At 41.1% G+C, this 27999-nt stretch overlaps 2 protein-coding genes across 6 annotated transcripts; both read left to right on the plus strand.

Moving 5' to 3' along the window:
• The first annotated feature begins 5677 nt into the window (after nucleotides 1-5677).
• Nucleotides 5678-8845, plus strand: LOC125539324 (E3 ubiquitin-protein ligase At1g12760-like). Its single transcript, XM_048702755.1, has 5 exons — nucleotides 5678-6328; nucleotides 7123-7242; nucleotides 7339-7471; nucleotides 7660-7824; nucleotides 8427-8845. Exons 1-5 carry the CDS (start codon nucleotides 5793-5795, stop codon nucleotides 8601-8603), a joined length of 1131 nt encoding a protein of 376 aa, XP_048558712.1. The 5' UTR covers nucleotides 5678-5792; the 3' UTR covers nucleotides 8604-8845.
• Nucleotides 8846-9386: 541 nt separating this feature from the next.
• Nucleotides 9387-27963, plus strand: LOC125539322 (protein unc-13 homolog). 5 transcript variants are annotated; one of them, XM_048702750.1, is made up of 29 exons: nucleotides 9387-9980; nucleotides 10114-10178; nucleotides 10921-11150; nucleotides 11274-11337; nucleotides 11433-11580; nucleotides 12014-12181; nucleotides 12256-12354; nucleotides 12513-12719; nucleotides 12856-12957; nucleotides 15478-15705; nucleotides 16528-16611; nucleotides 17611-17697; nucleotides 17793-17978; nucleotides 18065-18217; nucleotides 18942-19034; nucleotides 19781-19852; nucleotides 20308-20425; nucleotides 21451-21623; nucleotides 22526-22592; nucleotides 23626-23781; nucleotides 24939-25045; nucleotides 25146-25223; nucleotides 25321-25416; nucleotides 25587-25682; nucleotides 25774-25957; nucleotides 26467-26681; nucleotides 27121-27406; nucleotides 27524-27723; nucleotides 27813-27963. In XM_048702750.1, exons 1-26 carry the CDS (start codon nucleotides 9402-9404, stop codon nucleotides 26616-26618), a joined length of 3792 nt encoding a protein of 1263 aa, XP_048558707.1. In that variant the 5' UTR covers nucleotides 9387-9401; the 3' UTR covers nucleotides 26619-26681; nucleotides 27121-27406; nucleotides 27524-27723; nucleotides 27813-27963. The 5 variants fall into 5 exon arrangements, with proteins under 5 accessions (XP_048558707.1, XP_048558709.1, XP_048558711.1 ...); XM_048702751.1 differs by having other exon boundaries at nucleotides 9684-9980; nucleotides 10880-11150; XM_048702753.1 differs by having other exon boundaries at nucleotides 9907-9980; nucleotides 10926-11150.
• The last annotated feature ends 36 nt before the right edge of the window (nucleotides 27964-27999 follow it).

Below are 27999 nucleotides of genomic sequence, written 5' to 3' on the forward strand. Positions count from 1 at the left end.
AATGATGTTCTTATTCTTGCAAATAAGAATTATGTGCACATAGATTTTATTGTTCTTGATATTGATTGCAACCCGTCTTGTCCAATTATTCTTGATAGACCGTTTTTACGCACTATCAGTACTGTGATTGATATGAAAGAAGGCAATATTAAGTTTAAATTTCCTTTGAGGGAGGGTATGGAACACTTTCCTAGAACTAGAATTAAGCCCCCTTATGAATCAATCATGAGGGCATCTTATGGATCTCGAACCAAAGATGACAAAACTTAGATCCTTGCTTTATGCCTAGCTAAGGGCGTAAAACGGGAGGCAACCCAATGAATAAATTTTATTTTTGCTTTTTGCTTCCTATGAGTTAGCACAATTATGCTACCGTTATTATTGTGTTTTTATGTTTTAATTAGTGTTTGTGCCAAGTAAAGCCTTTAGGATCTTCTTGGGTGATAGTTGTTTGATCTTGTTGAAAAAACAAAAAGCTTTGCGCTCACGAAATTAATTTTCATTTTTTACCAGAGAGCGATAAAATACCCATTCCACTTTTAGTAGATCAATATACAAATTTCTCAGGTCTTCCTAAGTTTTCAGAGTTTTTTGAGTTACATAAGTATTCGAAATAGTCAGATTGCTATAGACTGTTCTGTTTTGACAGATTCTGTTTTCTTTGTGTTGTGTGCTTATTTTGATGGCTCTATGGTTTTCTTTGATGAGTTTTTGCCATAGAAAAGTTGGAATATAGTAGATATAATACAAAAGCAAAATATGAATTGGTTTGATACAATACTTATAGTAGTGATTTATTATTCTTATACTAATGGATCTCACGAAGGCTTTGTTGAGTTTTGTGTGATTGAAGTTTTCAAGTTTTGGGTTATCTTACGATGGATGAAGGAAGGATGTAAGAGACTAAGCTTGGGGATGCCCCGGCATCCCAAGCTATTACCCAAGAATGAGCAACCAACTAAGCTTGGGGATGCCCGCGACTGGCATCCCCGCTTTCTTCCAACAACTATCGGTATTTTACTCGAGACTATATTTTTATTCGTCACATGATATGTGTTTTGCTCAAAGCGTCTTGTATGATATGTGTCTTTGCTTGTTTTATTTTGTGTTTTAAGTCATCAATCCTTGCTGGACACACCTATTTGGGAGAGCCAAAATTATATCTTGACTTGTTAGAATTGCTCTCTAAGCTTCACTTAATTTTTTTATGAGCAATGGACTTGCTCTAGTGCTTCACTTATATCTTTTTGAGCATGGTGTGATTTGTTATTTTTGAAGAAATGCACTCTTGCTTCACTTAGATTTATTTGAGTGTTAGTAAAATTTTGAAGAAATTATCTCTTGCTTCACTTAAATTATTTTGAGAGAAAGAAAATTTGTTATGCTCATGATCCTCACCTATATTTGTTTGATCTTATGAAAAGCAACACATGAAAATTAGTCCCAAAGTTATAGATATCCAAGAAGGATAAAGAAAGAAAAAGAAAAAATGTCATGAAGATCATTGGACAAAATAAACTTGATTCTTAGTAATAGTTTTGAGATATGATGATGTGACATGTGAGTCATCTTGATGAGTAATTATGCTTTAGTAAGAATATTGGTGTTAAGGTTTGTGATTCCCTATGCATGCACGAAATTCAATAATCATGCAATGACATTATATCCTACTTGTGGTGCATTATTCGGTGTTAATTATGCTTAATGCTTGCTTATGAGATTATTCGTTTCTTGGTTGGTCGCTTTCCAATCTTTTACTAGCCTTCATTTTGCACTAAGTATGACCTCTACTTGTGCATCCAAAATCCTTTAAACCAGTTTTGCCACATGAGTCCACTATATCTACCCATATGCAATATTCTTTTGCCGTTCTAAGCAATTTTGTATGTGCCATATCTAATTTTCAAAAACTTCTCTTTTGTGTGTTTGTTTCGCTCGTGGAGCAGTGAGGGGTGGCTAATATTTTCCATGCTAGATGTGTTATTCTCAAGATGAGTGTTTATTCACTTGTCATTTCATGAGAGAAGGCAAAGGTATTAGGGATGCCCAGTCCCGAAATGCAAAAACAAATGAATTTACTTTATGTTGTCAAATAATAAATTCCTTGGAAAGTGTTGGTATGGAGGGCACCCGTGGATACGATTATCCATGGAAAGTGAAAGTTATGGTGAAAAAAGGAATAAACTTTATTTTTTGTTTGGGAACCGCCTATGATATATCTATGCATGGAAAGTATTGGGAATTCTAAGTCGTTTTCGTTGGTGGGATGGACACACCTCCCAAAATGTTTTTATCTCTAAATTTTTTGCTTTGAGCTCTGGCACCTCTACAAATCCTTACTTCCCTCTGCGAAGGGCCTTTCCTTTACTTTATGCAAAATTTTTGAGTCTCCATCTTCTCTTATAAAAGCACGAACTAGGAGGCAATATGACCATGCTTAAGTATTGAGTGTAGTTAATATTCGAGTGTGTTTCATGAATGGATCAATGTTTGAGTATGATGGGCTAGGGATAACTTATTTTAGCGTTGATATTTTGAAAGACATGGTTGCTTGTTGATATGCTTGAGTATCTAAATTATCATGTCAAAACTAGACTATTGTTTTGAATCACATAAAAGTCCAAATATACATGCTATAAAGAAAAGAATATGATATGACATGATGAACATCACTCCACATCAAAAAATCTGTTTTTATCACTTACCTACTCGAGGACGAGTAGGAGTTAAGCTTGGGGTTGCTGATACGTCTCCAATGTATCTATAATTTTTGATTGTTCCATGCTATTTTATTATCAATCTTGGATGTTTTATAATCATTTTATATCATTATTTGGTACTAACCTATTGACATAGTGCCAAGTGACAGTTACTGTTTTTCATATTTTTTACATCGTAGAAAATCAATATCAAACGGAGTCCAATTGCCACTAAACTTTACGAAGTTTTTTTATGGACCAGATGGAAGATATTGGTCCCTGGTTGCACCTGGGGGAGTCCCGAGGAGGGGACAACCCAGTAGGGCGCGCCTAGGCGCGCCCTGGTGGGTTGTGCCCACCTCGGGTGCCCCCCAGACCGCCTCTTTGCTCTAGAAATACCCCAATATTTCAGAAACCCTAGGGGAGTCGATGAAATATTCATCCAGCCGCCGCAGAGTCCAGAACCACCAGATTCAATCTAGACACCATCACGGAGGGGTGCACCACTTCCATTGGTGCCTCTCCGATGATGCGTGAGTAGTTCTTTGTAGACCTTCGGGTCCGTAGTTAGTAGCTAGATGGCTTCATCTCTTTCTCTTTGATTCTCAATATAATGGTCTCTTGGAGATCCATATGATGTAACTCTTTTTGCGGTCTGTTTGTTGGGATCGATGAACCTTGAGTTTATGATCGGTTCGAACTGACTTAGGTTGGACCAGGACCCACCTATCCTCTACCAATAAGGAGTCGCTTTTGTTTTAGCAGTTCAGTGCCTCCAGATCTATCTTTTATATTCATGAAAGTATTTGAGTTTCTTTGAACTCTTTTATGCATGATCTCTTATAGCCTCGTATTTCTTCTCCGATATTTGGGTTTTGTATGGCCAACTTGATCTATGTATCTTGCAATGTGAAGAGGTGTCCGGTAGTGGGTTCGATCTTATGGTGCTTGATCCTAGTGACAGAAAGGGAACTGGCACGTATGTATCATTGCTACTAAGGATAAAAATATGGGATCTATATCTACCGCCATAGATAAACAGATCCCGTCTACATCATGTCATCGTTCTTATTGCATTACTCCGTTTTCCCATGAACTTAATACACTAGATGCATGCTGGATAACGGTCGATGTGTGGAGTAATAGTAGTAGATACAGGCAGGAGTCGGTCTACTAATCTTGGACGTGATGCCTATGTAATGATCATTGTCTAGATATCGTCATAATTATTTGAGTGTCTATCAATTGCCCAACAGTAATTTGTTTACCCACCATTTGCTATTTTTCTCGAGAGAAGCCACTTGTGAAACCTACGGCCCCCGGTCTCTTTCTCATATTATTTGCCTTCGCGATTTATTTTTATTTGCTTTTATTTTCAGATCTATTAAAAAACCAAAAAATACCTTGCTGCAATTTATTTTATTTGGCATTCAATCTATCAATATTTACAACTCTCTCCCGTCAACGCACCGTTTCTGGCGCCGTTACCCGAAAGGGACTGACAACCCCTTTAACACGTCGGGTTGCGAGTGGTTGTTATTTGTGTGCAGGGGTTGTTTACGTTGCGTTGCTTGGTTCTCCTACTGGTTCGATAACCTTGGTTTCATATATGAGGGAAATATCTACCGCCGCTGTGCTGCATCATCCCCTCCTCTTTAAAAAAACCGACGTAGGTTCAAGCGACATTAGGGCCTGACGCGCCCAGGTGGGTTGTTCTCACCTGGTGGCCCTTCTCTGGTGTTTATTGGCTCCAGTATTTATCAAATAATCCATAAAAAATCTCCGTAAAGTTTCAAATCATTTGGAGCTGTGCAGAATAGGTGGCCTGACGTAGCTTTTCCAGGTCCAGATTTCTAGCTGCCGGAATTCTCCCTCTTGGTGTGTTCCTTGTAAATTATGAGAGAAAAAACATTAGAATTACTCCAAAAAGCATTATTATGGATAAAAATATTATAAATAACGGTAAGAAACATGAAGCAAAATGGACGTATCAGCCTCCAAAGAGGATTACGGACCCCATAGGAGTCATCATCGCCGGCTCCGGTTGGAGCAGGGTTTACACCCGATTTGCCACAGCGCCCTCCCATGGGAAGCGTCCGATAACTAAGAATTATAACACACTTGGAGACCTGCACCGCCACAACGCCAAACACCACACCACTGCCACCACTAGCTGGAACGACCACGGTCACACCACCACCATCCTCGTGGGGTGGAGACCCGCACGACCCAGATCTGGGCACCGGAGCAACCACCAACGTAGTGCAGGAGCCACCCACGCCCACCTTGTGAGGGGGATGCGACGAAAGGTGTCGCGCCTAGGCATGGCCGCCGACAAAGAATCGAGCTTCCACCCCACACGTGCTGGCCCAGATCGGGGCCCGCATCGTCGCCACCCAGCCTCAGGCCAACCACGTAGTCCTAGCTCCACCTTGCGCCACGACTGACACCCGAGCTGCCACCTCCACGCTAAAGGGAAGCCGCCGCCCCCGCCCGCCCGCCTCCGAGTTTCCAGATCCAGCACAGCGCGTTGCCCTCCTCTGGCGAGGAAACGAACACGAGGATCCAGATGCGCCCCACGCGCCACTTTCCCCGGAGCGCACACGACCTTTGCCGGCGGCCCCTCGAGCGGCGGCGAGACAGGAGGGAAGGTGGGATGGGGGGACACGACAACGCGACAAGGGGATTCCGGCGTGTCCCTAGAGGAGAGGTGGCGCAGGGGGAGTCAATGTGAACACCATAAACTTAATGATCTACTAGTATACGCTCTTATATTTATTTATGGAGAGGAGCGCATAGATCTAATCGCTCTTATATTTCCTTGCGGAGGTAGTAATAACCAGGTGAAAATAAATCACAAATTGCAATACTGGACGAGTACATTATCCTTTTTTTTTCGTCGGCAGCGAACTGCCTGCAATGTGACATCATCAACCACAGCTGGTCCAACCCGCATTCCCCATCATAGAACCGGGGGAGGAAAAGGGGGAAAAACGAGAAAGGACTCTTCCAGTCTCCAACCCATCCCAATTCCCTCCCCCCGTGGAAATAGACTTCTTCCCCTCTCTCGATCTCGCAGGCCTCCCTCCCCCGATGTCCAGCAGCCGCGGCGACGCTCTCCTTGACTCGGCGCCGCTGCTCGGCGGCGGCGCCGGCGCCGGCGGCGGGGGCCAGCGCCGGGGCAACGCGCTCCGCCGGCCGTCGCTGCGCGGCGCCGCGCGCCTGCTGCGCCGCAGCGGGCGGCGGGCGATGCGGGAGCCGTCGATGCTCGTGCGGGAGGCGGCGGCCGAGCACCTCGAGGAGCGGCAGGCGGACTGGGCCTACTCCCGCCCCGTCGTGGCGCTCGATCTCCTCTGGAACATCTCCTTCATCACCGTCGCCGCCGTCGTGCTCGTGCTCAGCCGCAACGAGAAATCCCCCATGCCGCTCCGGACCTGGGTCGCCGGCTACGCCCTGCAGTGCGTCGTCCACATGGTCTGCGTCGCCGTCGAGTACCGGATGCGCCGAAGCCAGCGCGGCGGGGCCCCAGCACCCGCCGACGAGGAGAGGGGCAGCGACGGCTCGTCCTCGTCTAGCGACGAGGATGCCAGCGAGCACCATCTTCGTGGTCGCGACACCGATTACGTCAGGTAATTGGAGGGATTTGACAAGTAGGAGTAGTGGACATTTCTAAGCTGTTTAGGCACAACCCTGGTTGTTTCAAGTTACCTCGAAAGTTCAGCGAAACCGGTTTATGAAAGTTTAATTCCTAAAATTGATTTTTCGTCAAGTAGCCCATAGCCGCGGTAGTGATAACTTTGATTGATATACACCCGCAAAAAAGAAACTTTAATTGATATAGTGCCTGTGCGCCATTCTACAAGGAAAGACAGACCATTGCATAAAAGCCGTGTCAGTATTATACAGTTCTCCACCCCCAAAAGTTATAGTCCTGCAACAGTATGTTTGTAGGTTCCATGGATGGTTTCTTAATCTGCAATGTTCAGTGCTGAATAAAAAATGTGGCTGAAGCAAGGAAGGTGGAGTGGATTCATGGTACAGAGTTCTAAATACAGTTGTGAAGTTTAGTTTGGTCTGTTATGTCCCGTTCATCTTGTTTAGGTGTACTTCTGCTACCGAAGGGGGTTCAAAGATTCTAGTGTTGTGCTCTTGATAATAGCATTATATTTTACTATCTGCGATCATGCTGGCATAAGTTTCTCTTCCTTGTTTTTATGACACGTTTTGTGTGTCTCCCTCTTTCTTCTGCTCGTTAAAACATGCAGTGATCATTAGTGTCACATTGGTTGGTGTATTCATGATGTGTCTATTTAAATAGTCATCATGTGATTCCATATACGAGTGTTCATGTGTCAGCATGCAATATTTCCATTATGTCTTGTTCAGTTGTACCTGATTATATCATTGTGGTTTACTCTGGCAGTTTGGCAAAGCATCTGGAGTCTGCGAATACAATGTTCTCCTTCATATGGTGGATAATTGGATTTTACTGGATATCTGCCGGGGGTGAAGAGGTTATCCGTGATGCACCTCAACTATACTGGTACATATATGTTTGAAGTGATATCCCACTTTTCAACTTTCCTTATTTCTTCTGTTCGGTATCATAAACATGTTTTTGTTATGTCTTGCATTGCAGGCTTTGCATAGTCTTTCTGGCGTTTGATGTGTTCTTTGTTGTTTTCTGTGTCGCTCTGGCTTGCATTATTGGTATTGCCGTTTGTTGCTGCCTCCCTTGCATTATAGCAATTCTGTATGCTGTCTCTGATCAGGTATGGCTTTCAAGTATGTAAAATACGGTGATACAATTATAGATGCTTGCTACGTATATAATCTAGAACAACGGATCCAGTTCTGTGTCATACTGTTGATTCTCCTACAGATTTAACTGTGAGCAGTTAACACTCGTATGCCATTCTTGCAATTAGTTAACCTTTCTTTGCCATACTATCAAAATCAGGAAGGAGCATCTGAAGATGACATTCGGCAAATTCCGAAATACAAATTCCGTAGGGTGGATGAACCTGAAAAGGATTCTGCTGATGCCACTGAGTCTTCTGGTGGAATAATGATAGAGTGTGGCACCAACCAACCTATAGAGAAAGCACTTGCAGCTGAAGATGCAGTAAGTTTTCATGTCCTCATCTTTTGGTCATGCATGTCTTGGCCCTAACAATGCATGAGTTGCTGCACCTCTGAACCTGTTCGATTATACTTTGGACCATCTCATGTAGTATTGTTTGTTCATCATTCATCATGACTGAATCATGTCCAGTCAATGGGATGGAATAAAACCATTATTCTGTTTTGGTCAGCTCATACTAATGAAATACTTGGCTTTGGTGCACTTAGTTATTGGTTTGGGAAAATATGTTAGCCCATGCATGACTTAAGTTTAGTCTTCATCGGTAAGAATTACGAGCATTAAACCATTTGCTTGTTGTATGGCTCATGATAGGGAACTCTGCATTCATGCTTCTGTAAAACCTGTGCACTCCAGGATATAACATTGTTTTCCGCACTACTTTTCTGTTATTGCGCTACCTGGTTTATCTTCCAACTCCCGGCAGGAACATTTATTGCAGCCAATGCTGCCAACCTATATAAGCCAGTTGTTGCATAAGAATTTTATGAAGTCTATGCACCATGCTGTATCGTTAGCATAGGTGGCGCTTTATGATATTACTCTGATAATTCATCCATGCATTGTTCACCTTGTCAATGCAGGAGTGCTGCATTTGCATTTCAGCATACGACGATGGTGCAGAGCTGCGTGAACTCCCTTGTGGCCACCATTTCCACTGTGCCTGCATCGACAAGTGGCTGCACATCAACGCAACATGCCCCCTGTGCAAGTTCAGTATCCGGAAGGGCGGCAGCAGCAGCGGAAGCGAGGAAGTATAAATGTATCCAACTTGAGAATGCCATCGGTTCCAACCTCACGCCTGAGTCCGCGCTAATGTGGTGTAAATTTTTGTATCCCAAATGTGCTGATAGTGTCAACCATGTCATGTCTTAAAGGTGACTAAAGTGCTGTCCATATTACAGAATTAGTTCTGGGGTGTATCTCTGCAGTTCGGACTATATGCTTAGGTACCCAGTGGGCTGTATAATTATGTTTGAGCGATTCATACTATATCCCCCTACCTGTTTGTGTCAAATCGGGCTTGCAAAATTCTTGGTTGATTTTTTACAGCTGATGAAAGAGGCCAGGGATATAATTCCGGGCTGTAAATTGGTTTGCTCAATGATGCATCTCGTGTGGTAACTTATATGCGGTTCTCCTCCAGCATTGCTTTTCTTGACTGGTACTCTTATATCTTACAGTATAATTTTTCAAAGCATTTTACTGAGCTGGTTGCCATGGAAGGGAGGACTGTTCGTAGTACTGGTGCAATTTCGCTTCAGTAAACCGTCACATCGGGAAAAAGCAGTGGCTCGATTGACCGAGTGTTCAGTAAAAAGGTGAAATATTCGAAATGTAGCCGTTCTGGAATCTCACATAATGGAGGACCCACGGTTGTCTGCTGGTCTGTGATCCAGCAGTATTGAATATACCCACCCAGACCGCCAGATGATTCAGGAATTTCAAATCACCTCCCCGCAAATTTCTCTTCTTTTGGATTTTGGAGAAATCACCTCCTTTGTGGACAGACGACACCTGCACATCGGGCGCGATTTAGGAGCCCGAAACTTCACCAGATGAGCAGGAGACCTACCATCGATGACCAGATATTATACTTTAGGAGAGAACGTCAAAATTTGAGAGGAACTGCCGCAGGGAAAATATTCAAAAGGAGAGAGACGGCCGTACCCGGTACGCCGGTCGCTCTCGCTACTAGCCTTCCGTCTTCAGTGCTCCCTTCACCGCCGAGGGCCGAACAAGGCGGCTGCCCATCGTCGTTACCGTTTGACGGTTTCTGCTCACGCGATTGCGTGCGGCCTCGTTTGTTCCCCACGCCGGTCGCGGACCAAACCCCTCCCCCCATTCTTCCGTTATTTTTCTCCCACAGCTGCTTTCTCTGCGCACTCCGCACTCGCACCGCGCAGCTTTCCGCCCCGCTCCCTCCTCCTCCGCCCCCCGAAACCCTCGAGAGGTTCTGCGCGCGGCGGCAGCGGCAGCCATGGACTCGGCGGCGTCGCTCCTGGAGGCGTACCGCCGCGACCGGCGCCGCCTCCTGGGCTTCCTCCTCTCCTCCGCCGGCGGCCGCGCCGTCGACCTCTCCCGCGTCGATCTCGACGCCGTCAGCGCCGACTACGCTCTCGACTGCGTCGCCTCCGGTAAGGCGGCCTCTCCCATGCCCCTCCCCCCTCCGTACCCGGCCGTGTGTGTGCGGCGCGGGTGGAGCGTTTATTCTGAAAATTGAATTGAGCTAACTGTCGGTTGGTGTGTGTGTTTTTGTTGATATATCAGGCGCGCAGTTTGACGCTTCGGAGGCCACCAGGAGGTACTTTGACGACAGGAGGTACCCGATCATGGTATGCTTGAGCTGCCCGCTCGAAATTTCCCATCCATTTCAGCTCCGAAGTTTGATCTGGCACCTTGTTTCGTTGGATAATTGCTCCTGGTCAATCAATGAGTAGTGTTATATCAACAGAAATTCCTAGGAGCTGGCGGGGGGATGGAAGCTAAGAGTGATCCTAATGTTTGCCCCCCTCTAGTTAATACTAGTAAGAATGCATTCAAATCGCGTGCAACAACAGCAATAGCAGCGTTACAGAGCCATGGTTTGACTCTTCTAAGCCTATGCTGAAGTCTAATGGAAGCATATTCACCTTGTAGTAATTTTTTTAATGACATGGCTGTATGGTGCAAATATTTTTATGCAGCTAGACATGAAATCCCCCCTCAACGCTAAGCAGTATCTTACTGTAGTCGCATAATTTGAGATGACTAGCCTTTGATGCTAAGAATAGAGTTTTACCAGATTTAAGCAGCCCTCCATGATTTTCGAGGTTTATATGTGTGTTGCACTTCTGCACAATACTTTGTATGAAGATACTAATTACTCGTCTTGCCCTACCATGTTTGATGTTTTGTATGAAGTGTTAAACATAAACCCATTACACCTTGGTGCGCAATTCACCAATTAAATGCTAGAAGTTAAATAACAGTTTAATGATCCATGAACAACTGCTTGCAATTTTTCTGCAATTGTTAAGAATTTTCCATTCAACAGACGAGCTCGCCATCAGGGAACTCATATTTTCTTCTTTCAAGGCCAGAAGGCTCTGGTTCTCCTCCAAAGAAAGTAGCACCGGACATTGGACCCGAACCACCTGCAGAAGAGAACTCAAGTAGAGCAAGGAAACATAGTGATTCTTTTAAAGTAGCAGTTAACATTCAGGGAGCATCCTATGTTCTGAAGGATCTTAGTCTGGCAAATACGTCTCCTCGGCAAGCCAAAGAAATGGATCTTCTTTCTCTAGGTTTACCTAGATTAAATGCAGGTAGACAAATGTCCATGCTTCATTTGTGCTGTGCTTGGCTCCCCCCTCTTTTTACAAAGGGCAAGTAGGGTTTCCTAATTTGTATTCTTGAACTAATTATGTACTCTGTATTCGACCTTTAAGAATTGTCTGATGATGATCTAAGAGAAACAGCTTATGAGGTCCTTCTCGCTTCTCTATTTGTCAGGTAATTCACACATAAACCCGACTCGATGTCCATATTCATATTTACACCATTAACTCATTGTTGTGATCTCTTCCTTAATGATATGTAACCAACAGTGGAAAAATGTACTTCGCTGAAGAGAAGAGAGAAAAGAAGCCTAAATTCTTGAAGGGTTTGAGGTCGAAGACTGAAGGATCTAATTCAGTACCTCAGATGGAAAATTATTATACCCACCATCTTGATTTGATCCGAGTACAAATGGAGGCAAGGTCCTTCACCAATTTCTGTATTGTCCCATCGTTTTGTTAGTTTAACTAAAATAACTTTTGTGATTTGCTTTTAAAATACTTGGCAATGATAGCAAGGTTCACATGTTGCCAAACTCATGTGGTCTCCCTTCATTCCATGTGTGCATACTGGAAGTATGCATACTGCATAATGATCTCTGGAAGATTAGACTATCAAAGGACTCTATTTGTATTTGTTTTCCCTTTTATCTGCCCATTAAAATACCATTTTCTTCTTCTTTTGGGACTCTAAATTTTCCTATGCTGACCCAAGGACAGAAGGTTCTAGCTAGGAGAAGTTCATTCTTTTTGGTTCTTGGTGGTTTTGAACTTCTTTTTATTCTGTTTCCCTGATTATAATACAAGGGGTTAGTGTGGATAGAACTCACTATAAGAACACATTATTTCAGATATCAGAATCTATGGATACATTGGCTAAGAGAGCTTTAAGACGTATTGGTTCGAAGATGGTGCAGGGACAACTTGACGTGCCTTGCATAGCACTACAACTATTAAGCTCTGTTGGCAAATTTGATTTCCCAACAGAAAGATTGCGTGTACAATGGCAAAGAAGACAGGCAAGAATCTTTAGTTGTTTCTCTCTACAGCATGGATGCTTGTTCAAACTATTATTCACAATTCTTCTCTCCAGGTAAATGTTCTAGAAGAATTACTTCTGTTCTCAGCATCTCATGAGTGCAACATGAGTGAAACATTGCGGATAGTTCTCTCCAAGCTAAAAAATACAGAGGCAAGTACCATTATCCATATCTTACATCATTTTGTATTGATTAATCATTAATGTTACTAGTGTCTCATAAGCCGCATCAATTATTTAATCTTTCTCTTCAAGTTGCCCTCGGTCTCAATACTGAGTTGCGTCTATATTTGCATCATAAACTATTCCAGGACTGGGTCGTGAGTGTTCCTGATGGGCGTATTGAGGTCTTGACTATCATTGAAAGATACAACACAAGACTATCTACAGCTTCAAAGAAGTTCGGCCTTAAAGGCGAAACCTACCATTGGACTCAGAGCTATCATTTTAATTCTAGGCTATATGAGAAGCTACTCTCCAGTGTCTTCGATATTCTTGAAGATGGGCAACTTGTAGAGGTTTGTTTTTCTTTTTGGTATGCTTAGAAAACTCACTTTATTGCATATGTACCAGAATTGTTCTTGAACGACAATGTGGCATTAAGTCAAAGGTTGCATCTTGAGTTCCTGACAGTGTTATTCTGTTTGCTACCAGGAGGCTGATGAAATACTTGAAACAATGAAGCTGACCTGGCCTATATTGGGCATTACCCAAAAGTTGCATGATGCCCTGTATGCTTGGGTGCTTTTCCAGAAGGTCTATTTGCTACACTGTTTGCTCCCCTTTTTTTATCAGAAGAATTCTACTTTTCAACCCTGAACTCTTCAGACCGGTTGGTTCACAACCTTCAACCATTGAAACCGTTAGGAAATATGCAACTCATATTTTTTTTCTGCGGGGATATGCAACTTGTATATCCTGAGGGCCAATGGCTAATATATACAGTATTATATAGGTGGTAAATATGCAGAATACCCCTCATACAATGGGGCAAACATACAGGCTATACTGGAATATAATATAACTCTACCCTCCCCCACCTCACCCCGCCACTCCCCCCTTAACTCAGGGTGGATCCACAACACTGAGTTTGGATGCTGCACTCTAATCCAGACCTTCGTAAAGAAATCCGCCAACTGTAACTCGGAAGGCACATACTGAAGAGCAATAACCCGATCCTGCACACCAGCGCGCACAATAGAAGCACTTGGTGAGCTCATGCTTCACAGGGCGACGTGCTATACTGATAATACTTATACTGTCTGACAAGAGGGGAGTAGGACAGAAACACCAAACTCCTGAAGTAACCATCATGACCAAGACACCTCTGCCGTCAACAAAGCCATAGACTGCAACTCAGCCTCTGCGCTCGAACAGGAAACTGCAGTCTGTTTCTTTGTCTTCCAGGCAATGAGAGAACCACCAAGAAAAACACAGTAAGTAGAAAGTGAACGGCGATCCGAGGGATTACTACCCCACGTAGCAAATAGGCCTGAAGCTGGATGGATCCGGCAGGGCAGAGTTGACCAGGACGGCAGCGAGCTCCAGGGCCAAGACCTGCAGGCGAGTGCTTCAGCAGGCGGGCGACGCATGCCTTCGACCTAGGGGACTTGGCCTGTGGGATTGGGGCGTTGACCTGTGGGTGGATGGGAGGTACAGCAGCGGTAGGCAGCAGCGTAGCCGGCAAGAACAGAAACCGGCGGCACGAGAGAGGATCAAGCACGAGTTGCGCGTGCCTAAAAAAAAACCCTAGGGCTCTAATACCATGTTAGGAAATATGCAACTTGTATTTCCTGAGGGCCAATGGCCAATATATATATGCATGTACAGGTGGGAAATATGCAGAAAACCCCTCATACAACGGGGAGAATATGCAGGCTATACATGCAATATAATATAACTCTTAACAGAAACCATGCTTTTTCACCCTCTGGTAGTTTCACAAGTGGTTTTGGGTGACGTGGATGACATGTGTCCACACATCATTGCTACACCAAGTTCCATGTATTCATCTGTTCCTACCAATTTTTCTTCCATCTCTAGCATTTATTGTGATTTTTTTAATCAAAATGGTGGGGCTTGTTTTAGATTGTGCCTCATTGTAGTATTTGTTTGTTCATGGCAGTGAGGTGTGGACACATGGCATCCATGTCAGTTAAAACCACCCGCAGAACCATCTGAGGGTGAAAAGTATGTTCCAGCAGATTATGTTTGCAACTCAAAACAGTTTTAGAGTCCAATGCTGAAAACTGAACTTTAGCCAGAGTTCTGTGTTGAATAATAGGCATTTCTTTTATACTCCCTCCATTCCAAAATATAGTGCGCCCGCGCTTCCCGAGGTCCAACTTTGACCATAAATTTAACCTACGAGACCAACTGCGGCGGGAGAAAAAATTATATAATTGAAAACTTCTTTCGAATACGAATTCACTGATATAATTTTTGCTCCCGCCGCAATCGGTCTTGGTAGTTAAATTTACGGTCAAAGTTGGAGCACGTGGATAGAGGAAGCACTACATTATGGAATGGAGGGAGTAGTAGCAAGTTGTTCGTCCGTTACTGCGTCACGTTACTGTGGCATTATAATCATGCATACTGTTAGATTTGGAGTTGCAGAAGATCCATTTGTCACAAACAGATAGAAGGAATATTAACAGTATATTTTTATTTGCGTATTGAAATCACTACCAGAAAAATGACAGGCATATTTGAAACAGTGAACTCACTTTTGCCATGGACAATATATTGCATAGACTACACATGCTGGTCCAAATTTGGCTGATAATATAGTACTACAAAACAGTTGTGGACCTAAATCCTGGGTTAAGCCACATGATTGGGTGGTTCTTGTGGGCAAAAACAACTCAACTTCCGGGGTAGTTTAGAAAATTGCAAGGGTCCCACTTGTCAGAGCAAAGGGAGCGGCAGACGGGCCAGCGCCACCAACTGTTATGTTTATAGTACTCCCTCCGTTTCTCAATATAAGCCCTTTTAGATATTCCAATACGAACTACATACGGATGTATATAGACATATTCCAATACGAACTTAGAATTGAGAAACATTTTCAGACTTGTTTTTGAACAACTGGTACAGACCGATTGTCTTGTGAATGATAAACTAATTCGATTTTATTCTGCTTAGCTCACTTCTTACATGGAAAGCTTCCTTCTTCCATTCTTCAAAAATGTTTTTCTTGGCAAGAGCATTTTGTTAGTGCTAGTACCATGCCAGTGATGCCATACTGATTTGTATGGTTAATTTCCTTTTTTTCAGTTTGCTCAAACTAGGGAAATTCTTCTACTGAAACAGACAGATCTTCAGATACAGAAACTTCAGTTACATAATAATGTTAGAGAAGCAGAGCTGTATATGGATAGCTTTGTTTGTTCTGTGGAAGGATTTGGAAGCAACGGCGCTCTAAATTTGGTGGACAGTGCCCTTCTTAAAATAAACATGTGGTGTCGCAGACAACTGAAGAATTATCACTTATACTTCAGTCAGGTTTGTTACCTCCCTTGTTTGGATCTTTAAATATTTCAGCTGAGGATTTTTTTAATCCATCAGGCCATCAACTTATAGGTAGATGTGCCTTCATGTTCTACCAAACCTATTAACACAAGTTATATCATTTAGTTATTGTTCTGTAATGCATGAAGGATGCATAGATGCTTATAGCCTAGGTCATCTATATTACTTCTTAGATGAACTCTTAGGTTCAGGCTGGTACTGAAGTTAACCTGACTGTCTTGTGACCTATGATTTGACAAATGTTTATATCCATGTCCATGTTAGAAATTTATCATAGGCCAAGCAGATGATGGAAGTATAGTTTGTTGAATTATAACCATGGCCCGCCAATTCTTTTATTACTGAATAAGCATAAGTTTTCTATTTCTCCGCTTTAATTCTTCTGTAGGCTGTTTTCTGTGTCTCTGCAGGTTTTTGTTTAGTTAGGCTTTTGGTTAGTTTTTCTAGATTTCTACTCTTTTCGGCCTTTGCCTGTACTTTGTGTCACCTTGACATTTTCTCTCCTAGACAAATGCATATTCGAGAAAAAAAACATAAATTCAAAACACTTAGACAGTTGCAGATGCAGGTTAGTCATCCATTATTATTTGTCTCATGAGTCATGGCCTTCAACTTAATCAGTTTCAACAATGATTTAGTCCGATTTACATTTGTTTTGTCTAAAAGTTCTTTTATATAGGGGAAAAAGGGGTTGGTCCTTCCGATTTATATTACCAGAAACCAATCCGCAAAACTGGCATAATGCTGCGACAAAGTTTGCCATAAGAGCTTCTTAATCTTGCCTTTCTGGTACAGGCTAACTGTTCAATCTTCGAGAGCATGCTGAACTTGGTGTTACTTTCAGCGGCAAATCTTAATGATGATGACGAGGAATCCATGGTTAGATTTTTTTAATTTCTACTATAGTACTTCTATATATGCACCCTCGTTTACCTGGAATGGAGCCTAGCTCAATTGGGCAGGGGAGTGGGCCAGGACTGAGTCCTCTCCAACTGAATTGGCGTGCCTCTTTTTTCTTAATTAAATCGATACCTAGTTCCTCGAGTGTATATCCGATGCATCCTGCCCTTACAGTGCCTTACCCATTCTGGTTAAATAAAAATATTCTTGTGTTAGTTTGACATAAGTAGAGATAATCTCTGAATATTGATGTGACATATTTAATTCCAAACTATCAAAGTTATATATACCCTGCAAGGCCTGACATAGTCATGATAATTGACACTAAACTCCATTCAGCAGGGAAATTCTCAGAAAAGAAGCGTTTACAACTTGCTCAAACTAGGAGATATTTGCTGGCTGGCCGTACATGAACGTTCCTCATAAATTTTTTTCCTTAAAAATGTTATGTGGTAAATCACACATTTTGCTTTGTATGTCCTACTTCTAGACTTTAGTCATGACCTACAGAATGTGAGAAGATATAAGAAACAAAAAAAGTTTCACTTGGATCAGATTGTTCACTAGTCATGTTTGTACCGTGGTTGCTAATGTAATCAATGTTGTAAGGAGTTAAGATAAGCTACAGATCATCATCCTGAAGGCCTGAATTGATATTTTTCATAATACTTCCATCAAATTCTTTTGGCAGTCTTAATAAAACACGGACATGAGTGCTCCCTTTTGGTCAGTTTGATCCCTCTTGTCATGTAAAGTCACTTGGAGTGTTTTGGCTCATCAGTTAGTTTGTCTTTTGTGTTGGATGCTAACCTTCTCTTGTTCCCCTTATTAGGCCTTGTTTGAATGACCTGGGATCCTTTCCATCCAATCAAGGCCTTATTAATAAATTTTGGTTCCATTAAGACACTCAAATTTGCCTCATAAGTTGCTTTCAGGGTCCACAGTGCAATGCTTTGATATATTTTGGATTTATTTCAGCTCATTGGGACCCCGCCTGGCAGTTCAGCAGAATCTACATTGATCCACATACTCGTTGTCAGATCCATTCAAGCTGCATATAAGCATGTGAGTTAAATCATCCTGTGTCCCACTATCAAATACATTTGGCAAAAAATAGAGCATGATTTTTAATGTTTCATATTTCCATTATGCTTCATTAGGCCCTAATTGTAGCAGATGGCCAATCAAAAGCAGAATTTAAGCATCCATTGATATTGCTTGCAAGTGAGCTAAAGCTATTAGTGGAGAAAGAGTGCTCTGCATTCAGCCCAGTACTTCACAAATATTATCCTGAAGCTGGAAGAGTAGCACTAACTGTCTTTCACCTACTTTATGGCCAACAACTGGTTAGTAAACTCCCTTGTCCGGCTCAGCTGCAATATTTTTGTTGTGTCAACTTGTAATGATGTTTGCTACTACCATTGGTATGAAGGAGCTGTTCCTGGAAGGGACGGATCATTCAGAAAACTTGAAAGAGATACTGGGAGCATCGAATAGCTTTGAGCTCTGTATAGCTCAGAAGCTTTACTCAATGTACGGGGAAGCTGCTGGGTCTTCATTGTCTAACTTCCTAAAACCATACATGGTAAGGCATGAGGATGTGCTTTGTGCTTGTTATACATGAATATTTGAAAGTATGCTTTATCCTGAAAATACTTGGGAACGCTTTATACATTTGGGCTTTTGTTAACATAATGAGTGTAAAATAATCTTCTCCCTCTACCCCTATGATGCGATTTTTATAAACATGAAATATCTTGTATAATCCGTTCTGCTAATTGCATAGCTGATGGTACCAAAGTAATGTAGAACTATGGAAGTCAGTGGTTTGATATGCTACTAAGAACCTTTTTTATTGTGCCTGTCAAACTGCTAAGCTATCCTGATTTCGTAGATACCTTGCTGTTTCTTGACACAATCATCTTGACGCAATGTCTTCCCTAGTAGTTTATTCATAACGTCAAAACCTAATCTTATTACAATGCCAGGACAACTATTTATACACTTTGCAAAATAAAATAAAATTATAAACAACCGAGTTGGGAGTCACATGGAACAAATTTCATGCACTTAACTTTCGAAATACCTTGCAAGCAACTTCTCACAACAGCAATCAGTTTCCATTTACTTATAAGGCAAACATTAAAGTACATTATGTTGGACTTAACAAATTTCATGCACTTAACTTTCAAAATACCTTGCAAGCAACTTCTCATTTTTAGTTTAGATCAAACTGTATTGGTATGCCAAGTGGCATTTCCACAGTTACATTATGTTGGACTAAATGACACCTTTTAAATTTTAAACAGATAGATCGTTTTTCTTCATCCATCATTCTTCAGTGGCTTCATGCTCAACATGAGAATGTTTTGGAGTGGACAAAGCGTACCATTGAGATTGAGGTTTGTTACCCTATGCAAAATTCACTGCTAAGATTTTTTAGTGCATAGTTAATTTTGCTAGAACATCCTGAAAATGATTCTGTATTTACTTTGCATTGATGCTCACATGGAAAATAGGAAAATCCCTCTGTAGATTTTGGTATAAAGTGGCGTGATTGTAAAATTGTGCATGCGGGTATTATTTGGTGCAAATTTGATCACATTCATTTTTAGTGCCACATGGTTCATACAGTAACTTGACTGCTAGCTCAATGCATTTTATGATGTTAAATTGGTAGTTACAGTCTTGCAGTCAGGTTGAATCTTGCCAAGAAAGAAGAAAATTTGAGCTTCATTTATTGTGACAAGATAATAATATATTAACTACAATGTCAGATTTGAACAACCTTAGTGCAGTGGGATAGCTCAGTGTTGATTTTACTTAAACTGGCATGGTAAGTTTCAACAGAACTGTACTGGTGCTACATATGTAATATAATCAGACGCATATGGTTGTTGTTATTGACACAACTCTGTAACTAGTACTGCCGTCGCAACAAGATAACGGTAGCCCATATGACATTCTTTAGTTGGGTACTTCAATTTTTTCTATTTAAGATTCCTCTTTAATAGCCAACTCTTACTTCAGACTTTTGTTATGCATCATAAATTTCTTTTGTTTGTCTTTCGTATGTATTTTTTTGTCTTCTTTTAAGTGTCCAAGACAAATTGTTCATGCGGGCTGTTGTTTCATCTCTGGTCCATAGGATTGGGAGCCTCTGTCAGTTCACAGGAAACTAGCAACATCTATGGTTGAAGTCTTCCGGATTGTGGAGGAGGTCAGCTTTTCTTCTAATGAGCTCAGTTACCACCATATTTTATGTTCCTGAAGAAAATGAAGAGAACAAAAAAAAATCTCTTGCTTTTGGATGACTTGGTGCAAACTTATTAGTAAACATGGTGATTACTAGGAAATGAGCCTAGCCCATTTGATTGGACGAGTAGGTGTACAATCCCACCACTTGGGTTCATCATCATGGACACAAATTTAGCCTCCTATTTATATTGCCGGGGCTTCCCTTAAAAAAAATGCTATCTGATCTTGATGCAAGCTGAATATTTGGAAGTTCAGTATGGAGGCAGAATCTTCAATATTTGCAGTCACTGCCTGAATGTTGAAGTTCTTCAAAAAAATTCTGACGGCTGTTCTATTACAAACTCACATTTTTCTCATTTTTTATTCAGTTAATACTCTTATATTTGCTTGGGGCTTATCTGATCATTCTATGTGCAGACTATTGATCAGTTTTTTAACTCAAGTCTACCTCTGGATATTGTCCACCTGCGGAGTCTGCTTATAGGGATCACTAGCAGCCTTCAAGTCTATTTGCTTCACATGGAAAATCAACAAGGTATGCCTTAATCCTGCGTAAATGGCAATGCCCTATCTTGAACCCACGAGGTCTCATTTGTACAGTACATTTGTACTCCCTCCGTTCGGAATTACTTGTCGCAGAAATGGATGTATCTAGACGTATTTTAGTTCTAGATACATTCATATCCGAGACAAGTAATTCCGAACAGAGGGAGTAGTAGGTATGACAGTAAGTAACCAACATGAGTCCTAATCTCATCACGTCAGGTGTGTCAACGGAACTGCCCACTTTATAAGTGAACTGTTGACCTCAAATGATCTTGGAACGAAGACTACACTGAGTCGGCATCATACTCTTAGGCACCACACTGATGCTGGTGTTACTTGCACAGCCTTGTGACTAGGTTTACTATTAACAGATCTGTCAATGGGTATCATGAGATCTCTGTGTTGGTATTCTTGCAATTTAAGGACTATTATAATTTAATGTGAAACACCATGTATCTTTGAAAAGATTATGAGTTTGCCACATGTGGTACTGTTTTCAGTACATATTTGAATTAGTACTTGGATTATTAGACATACCAGCTAAATGCTTGTGCGTTGCTACAGAAGTTAAATGCTGATGCATTGCTATAGAAGCTTTTTTTTAATTGCGTGAGTTGTTTAAATGCCTGTGTCATCGTAGTCCCTAACTTTGCGCATATAACAAAAACTGAAAATATACATGAACCGAATCAACTGATCAAAAGACTGATACATTTGCCTACTACATCCTAGAGGCTGTGGGATACCGCTACAGCCATCATCTTCTTTGCTTTTAAGCAATGCCTTAATACTTATGAAGCACAATAGCATGTAGCAGTTTCACAAGTATATAGCATCTACTCCCTCCGTAAAGAAATATAAGAGCGTTTAGAACACTAAAGTAGCGATCTAAACGCTCTTATATTTCTTTACGGAGGGAGTGCTTTTTTTGTATCTTCTAAAAACGGTATTAATTACTTTTGCTTTGTTGTATCAATAACTGTTTTTTCTTCATCTGTTATTTCTCGATTGCAGTTTCTAGAGCTACCCTGCTACCTGTTGCGCCAGTCTTGACACGTTATGCGGAATCAGTTAATCCATTTGCCAGAAGGAAACCTATTGAGCCTGCAGTTCGTGAAGAGAAGGTGGCTAATAAATTGAAAAATTTGACAGTCCCACAATTATGTGTGAAACTCAACACCCTTCAGGCAAGACATTTTGGTTACCCCACCTCTTCCCAAACCGCATGACTGGATTTTTCATTAAACCCTTTCAGCAATGCATCTGTGACCTGTGTTTTGTAGATGCCCAATTGTGTTCATTTTGATCAAATGCTGCCATGGTCGTAGAATCAAAGGTTTTTGTTTTGTTTTGAAAATGGGTTATTCAGTTATGGAAAAACATCATATTTACAAAAATCCTCAGTCAGTTTCGACACGCAGGTCGGCACTGCACCAAGCATAACCCCTCCATAATCAAAGTTTTATTTTAATAATTTTGAGTTTCCAAAACACATATGAGAAAATGGCAGTCTTGCCCACGGATCCGGGTGCACCCATGGAGCGTGGGCACAGGGGGCTTGTCTCCTACATGGAAGATACCCATGAATGTCACTGGGACTGAGAGGGCATGGTTACTCGAATATCAAAATACGTAATAAATGACTTCACTACTCCACACCTCTCACACAATTGTGTAAGCCTGCTTTGTGTTAGGTAAAAGCATATCGACCCAGTTGCTTCATATGAGCTCCGCACTTGCAAATAGCTCTTAGCAGCCCATTGCCCACGAACATCCAGCTGTACCCTTTTCAGCACGTCGCACCTCCAGTTATCATCTTGGTACCATACCTGTTGTCTATGAAAGGAGGGCCAGACGAGTACCAGGCTTGCATTGGCGGGTTTTGGATAGCGTTACCCGCTCAAACCATCCCTTCTGCCATCCCTAATCTTGTCATGGAATGATTTCATAAAAGTTCTATAACTTTGCCGGCATTTTTAATCTTCTATATGGTCTAGATAAACAGAATCGCTTCCATTATTCTTGTCACCACATGCACTATTTTTAGTATCAATTTTCTTATGATCCAGTTATTTGCTGAATGCTGCAGTACATTAGAGATCAACTTGATACCATAGAAGAGGGCATCAAACAATCCTGGGTCGATGTCCAGTCAGGTAATCCACCCTCTGTGGCCCATTTTTGTTGTTACAGTGCTGCATTGTGTCTAGTTAGTGAGAGATTTTGTTGTTGTAGATCCAAAAACATGCTTTCCACTTACTAGTCTTATTAGTTCTAGCAAGATTTTGTTGTTTTAACTCCAAAAAACAATGCTATTAACTAACTAGTATGATCAAATCTATTGGAAGTAAGTGTGTTTCAAAATCCACACTTCCACAGCAATACCAAACAAGTTTGTCCTTCTGTAATTTTCATATCACATGGTTGTTATCAAGGTATCCTTGAAGTCATGGTAACCAATTATTTTTATGCCTTTTTCTTCCCTAACTGGGGCGGCATTTGTTTGTGCAATCATATGGGTCAATGGAGACTTATGAACAATGCAGGGTTGGGGGGCTGTTAGATTGACCTTAAAAAGGGTTACAAGCTCAAATACTGTTTAACGAGCTGCTCTAGAGGAATTTCATATGCATGTCTAGGAGCATTGGTGGTGAGAAATTCGAGCCTTTATGCCATGGGCTTCTTAGACTGTTGATACCGTAAGCAAGGGTTATGATTTTTTTCCTGACATACAACTGACTGCTTGTCTTTTTCATTAGATTGAAGGCGTCAATATAACAAAAGTATAGCAAGAAAAAAGCAGAAACATAGACTCCTAGGCATAACAGCAATATAACAAAAGTACAGCAAGACAAAAACAGAAACATAGACTCCTAGGCATAACAGCAAAACAAACAGATTTTTTTATATAAAAACCAACAGAACAGAGCAAAACAAATGAAGCAAGAGTTATAAGTTGTCCCTATGTGAAGTTTGCCAAGCTTAGTGTTATAGACGATACCTTATGCATAAGTAGTATTTGTTCCTGTACTTATATTAAAGTCGTGGAGTTGGTAGACTCTTCTCGTCTTATATGCCTAGTGAAGGAGTTCTCTGAAAAATCGTCATCGTGTGATGATTCGATTGATGAGTTACAGTATATGGAAGGAAAATTATACATGACTAATGTTTGTTCCTCTTTTCTTGCAGCTGTGGGATTGTTAGACTATTTGTCTTATATGGCCAGTGAAGGAGCTACTTCAAAAAGTTCGCCTTCTGATGAATCGATTGATGAGTTATTTACAATATTTGATGATGTGCGAAGGACTGCGGTGAATATAACTGACACGATCTTGAACTTCATTGGTGAGCTACTTAGTCTGTGCTCTCCACAATTCACTTCTATTAGTTGAAATAAACTTTATGCAAGCATATTTAAGAATACATTCTAGTCGATAGTTCGTAGTCATGACATCATGGAACAGGCAACCTGTTAGAAACATTTTGCTATTTGTTTATCTTTAACTCTTAAAATCTAGGGAAGTGTTGTAATGTTCGACTAGTACATCTGGGTAATTACCGTATTGAGCTGATCAGCATGGCTGAATGGGAGGGATTTTAAAAGAAAGATGAGATTAGACCGTGGACTCGTGGAACTAATGTGTGAGAGCGCTGAACTTGAAGAAGTCCTAACTGATAGAATCAGAGCCGCGTGTACCAGAACCGTTTCAGCCCTAAAATACCAACTGAACTCATCCTCTAGAGAAAGAATGTATGTCTAAACCAAAATTTCCTTCTAAAGATAAGATAACTTTCCATCTAACTTAAATATCAACTTGCCCCCAAGATGACTGAATTATTCTTAAGCCTATTCAGCCGACCCTTGTATTGTGCTATGGCTACCCTAGGTGCACCAACTCCATGGGACTCAACACTTGACGGGCTGAACAGACTGGACATCTGATGCCATGTGCCCATGATAGTATATTGCTAGAGTTGCCATCAAATTGCTAATCTAGTGCTCCTTTGGCTGCATAAATATGCAGTTGGGAAATATATGAACAAGAATATAAAATCCATATGGCGTATCTAGTGTATACTGTCATAACTTCTAGCAATTGGCTGAGCTGTTCTTTCTTGAGCTGCTTTATATTGGAGTAGGTTCTCTCTTTCTCTCTCTCTCTCTCTCTCTCTCTCCCCGGTAGGGCATTCACTTTATGTTTCCTCGTAATGTGCATATACCCCCACTGAGCCATTATAATACAACTAGCTCATTGTATAGCACTTCAGTTAGACCAATATGTGCTTTGGGTAAGGTACACCATAGATCATGGCGATGTACTATTGCTGCAATTGTGGAACTTCCTGTGTTCGTTCCCGAGCAATACACAAATGAAATTTCATTTTAAATGTATAAGGAATAATAGTTTTGCACTCTTCTGTTGTTGCGTTAGCCTGATATTTCTTGGAAGAATCATTATCCCGATACAGTTCACTTGAGTTGCCAGAGAAATGTTTTGCAGGAACAAGGGCTGTTTTCTGGGATATGAGGGACTCGCTTCTTTTCTCCTTGTACCGTACTAGCGTTGAAAGTGCACGCATGGAGATTTTTATCCCTACAATTGAACAGGCAGTGAATCCAAACTTGGGATACCTAGTTACCTACATGTTCAGTCAGTAAGCATGTCTTGCTTTTATCCTTATTAACTGATGAATGACATATGCTGCAGGTTCTTGATCAGGTATGTGATCTAATCGTTGACGTGTTGAGAGACCGAGTTGTGCTGAGAGTTTTTCAAGCATGCATGGTATATGTCTAATGCTCTCATAGGTGCAGTTTTTTCAAAAATATCTTATTTATTTGATGTACAAGATGGTTAAATTTCAAATGTTAACTTTAATTAGGAAGGATTCATTTGGGTCCTACTTGATGGAGGTCCATCCCGCGCATTTTTGGAGACAGATGTGAATTTGATGAAAGATGATCTGGCTATTCTCAAGGTGAAAAAATAAGACTTAAGCACATGTATGTTGTACATATTGTGAGTTAGAAAAGAAGCAAGAGGCTTGCAAGACATTGAGCATATCATTTTAACAAGTTGACACCTTTATGAAACTGGATATATGATTGTAAGATTTATTTTTCATAACTGTTGAATATTTTCTTGCAGGATCTTTTTATAGCAGAAGGCCAAGGTTTACCATCAGATGTTATTGAAAAGGAGGCTAAATTAGCTCAGCAGATTTTAGACCTCTATGTGCTAAAGGTCTAGTGCTTCTTTTTCCTTCAATCTTTTATCCAAGAAAAATGCTATGCAGTAACTAACTTAAGGAAAGCTACCGACTGCTGTTTTTCAGGCTGATATTATCATTGATTTGCTGATGAAAGCAAGTGAACATATGTCACACCATCTTGAACCCGCAGCTGCTCGGAGAAGAAATGTACATGATATCCATACCCTCCTTCGAGTTTTGTGCCATAAAAAGGATAATGGTGCCTCCACATTTTTGAAAATCCAGTATCATCTTCCAAGGTCCTCAGGTGAGACAAAATTAGTGATGCATTATGATTGAAGTCTCTCAGCAACAGTAATACGCGCTATTATTTTATGTAATTTGGTCCCTGATCCTCTGCTTCAGTTCATCATTATCAAAACACATGCACATAACTCTGATCTACCTTACATACTCACAGCCCCAAAATGCTAAACCTACGGGATCAAACTTATGGATATCCTCCACTAACACCCCCCCCCCCCCCCCCCCCCTAATTGTCTGTGGGGTTTCGTCATAAACAACCAAATGATGTCATGTCAGTTCTGTAATCACCACTCCGTAGTGCCCCATGCTCCTCACTGCCGATGCGTGTTTCGAGTAGCATGCGGACTTCACCTCAACTGTTATACATATCTGAAGAATTACAATCATTTCAGTTCCTGTGAAGTAAAATGAAGTAGACTTCACCTCAAATGTTATACATATCTGAAGTACAATCATTTCATTACATATCTGAAGAATTATGTAATGACCGCAAGTTCTCCGTTGATGCAGATTATGACGATGTTCCTGTGAAGGATGCACCATCTAAAGTGCCTATATTTTCAGACATGCTGAATAGGGGTGCTTCATTTAATTGGTCAGAAACTGGGCAGCAGAGTTTTAGGATTATGAAGAAGAAACTGCAAGAAGCTAGTTGGCAGTAAAAGGTGTCTCGGTTGGAAAATTCTGCTGAGTTTGCACATGTCCTTCACATATCTGTGAAATAGGCAAGTAATAAGAAAAATCTAAATTTGTATAGCACATGGATACGTGCAAATAGATGTTATCCCTTTGTTTTCTGCAGTCAAGCTGAACCTAATGTTCCCTCTTTTTACCTCTTATTGCCTTCACATGCTGCATTGAATTACTTATGCCCGTTCCATGGACTGTGGAGTTACTATGCACAAACATTTGTTCCTGCATGTAATGCTACAATGTCTGATGAATATTGTAGACTTCAATTTTATCCACAAGGGATGAAGCATTCCCTGTGATTATATGATTAACACAACATCCTTCCTAATGATTATATCCACATCTTCATGTTTGTGTTTTTATGCACTCTTAAATTATTGTTTAACTTTTTAAAGTTATTGCACTTGTAAAATTCAGAACGAGTAGGGTGTTATTTATTTGTTTTGATGAGAAGGCTCGTCAACGTTGCAGATCACGCTGTTTGGACAGAAGATGCAACTTTGCATATGTTCAGGAAGTAGCGAACGAAGGCATTGCTATAAGGCCTTTTTCTACACATAATGGATTAATGGCGTCCCGATCTTTAAACGGTTACGACCTCATTTGATGCCACCTGGCACTAAGCAAGAGATGAGGAAGAAGCAAAGAAGCTTCAATTGGTGTTTGTGAATGACGAACTGAGCTTTTTACCTGAGATCATCATGATCCAGCTAAAAGAGATGAAGATTTTCCCTCGCAAGGAAGAGAAGCATCACAGGTAAGTTACTTCACTAGTACCACATACGATGTGCCAAGCGAAAAAAATAGATTGTTATCTTTTCTGTCTTGCAGGATCTCTGTTCTGAAAATAATGTTCCTATTTTCTGTCTTGCAGGGTCTCAGTTCTGAAAATACTACATGTTAAGTTTCTGTTCTTTCTCAGTGCAATTTCCATGTGGAAATCATAGCAGCCACCTGTGGTGACGTAATCCTGCCTCCCCAGCTTGATTAAATCTTCGCTGCAGATCAATATATGTGGAGATCTGTTGTATTGTAGTATCACAGATACTAACAGATTCCAGGAAAGATCACCAGGTACATTGTCCGCGAGCATTTCTGATCTTTTCATAGAACAGCTTGATTTTTCACTCACAAGACGCCAAATTTTGTTCTGCATTGTCCAGCACTTAATGAGAAGTGAAAACAGGCTTGCATGTGTAAATATGCGGAAAAAGGAAGGGTTGGGCGACCTCCTTCAAAACCAAGCTTCTAAATATTGTATTCCAGAAAATGTTTGCAGATATCAGCCAGTATAGCCGAATCTGTGGATGACAATGAATTTTATTTACAAAAAATATTGATTTTTTTATG

This window comes from Triticum urartu, chromosome 2 (assembly GCF_003073215.2).
Source record: "Triticum urartu cultivar G1812 chromosome 2, Tu2.1, whole genome shotgun sequence".
Taxonomy (NCBI): domain Eukaryota; kingdom Viridiplantae; phylum Streptophyta; class Magnoliopsida; order Poales; family Poaceae; genus Triticum; species Triticum urartu.

Coding starts and splice junctions, on each gene's coding strand:
- LOC125539324 (XM_048702755.1), top strand. CDS start 5,793: ATGTCCAGCAGCCGCGGCGACGCTCTCCTTGACTCGGCGCCGCTGCTC. Junction 6,329..7,122: donor CGCGACACCGATTACGTCAG/GTAATTGGAGGG, acceptor TTACTCTGGCAG/TTTGGCAAAGCATCTGGAGT. Junction 7,472..7,659: donor TGTATGCTGTCTCTGATCAG/GTATGGCTTTCA, acceptor TATCAAAATCAG/GAAGGAGCATCTGAAGATGA.
- LOC125539322 (XM_048702750.1), top strand. CDS start 9,402: ATGAGCAGGAGACCTACCATCGATGACCAGATATTATACTTTAGGAGA. Junction 10,179..10,920: donor ACAGGAGGTACCCGATCATG/GTATGCTTGAGC, acceptor TCTTCTTTCAAG/GCCAGAAGGCTCTGGTTCTC. Junction 20,426..21,450: donor TCACATGGAAAATCAACAAG/GTATGCCTTAAT, acceptor TCTCGATTGCAG/TTTCTAGAGCTACCCTGCTA.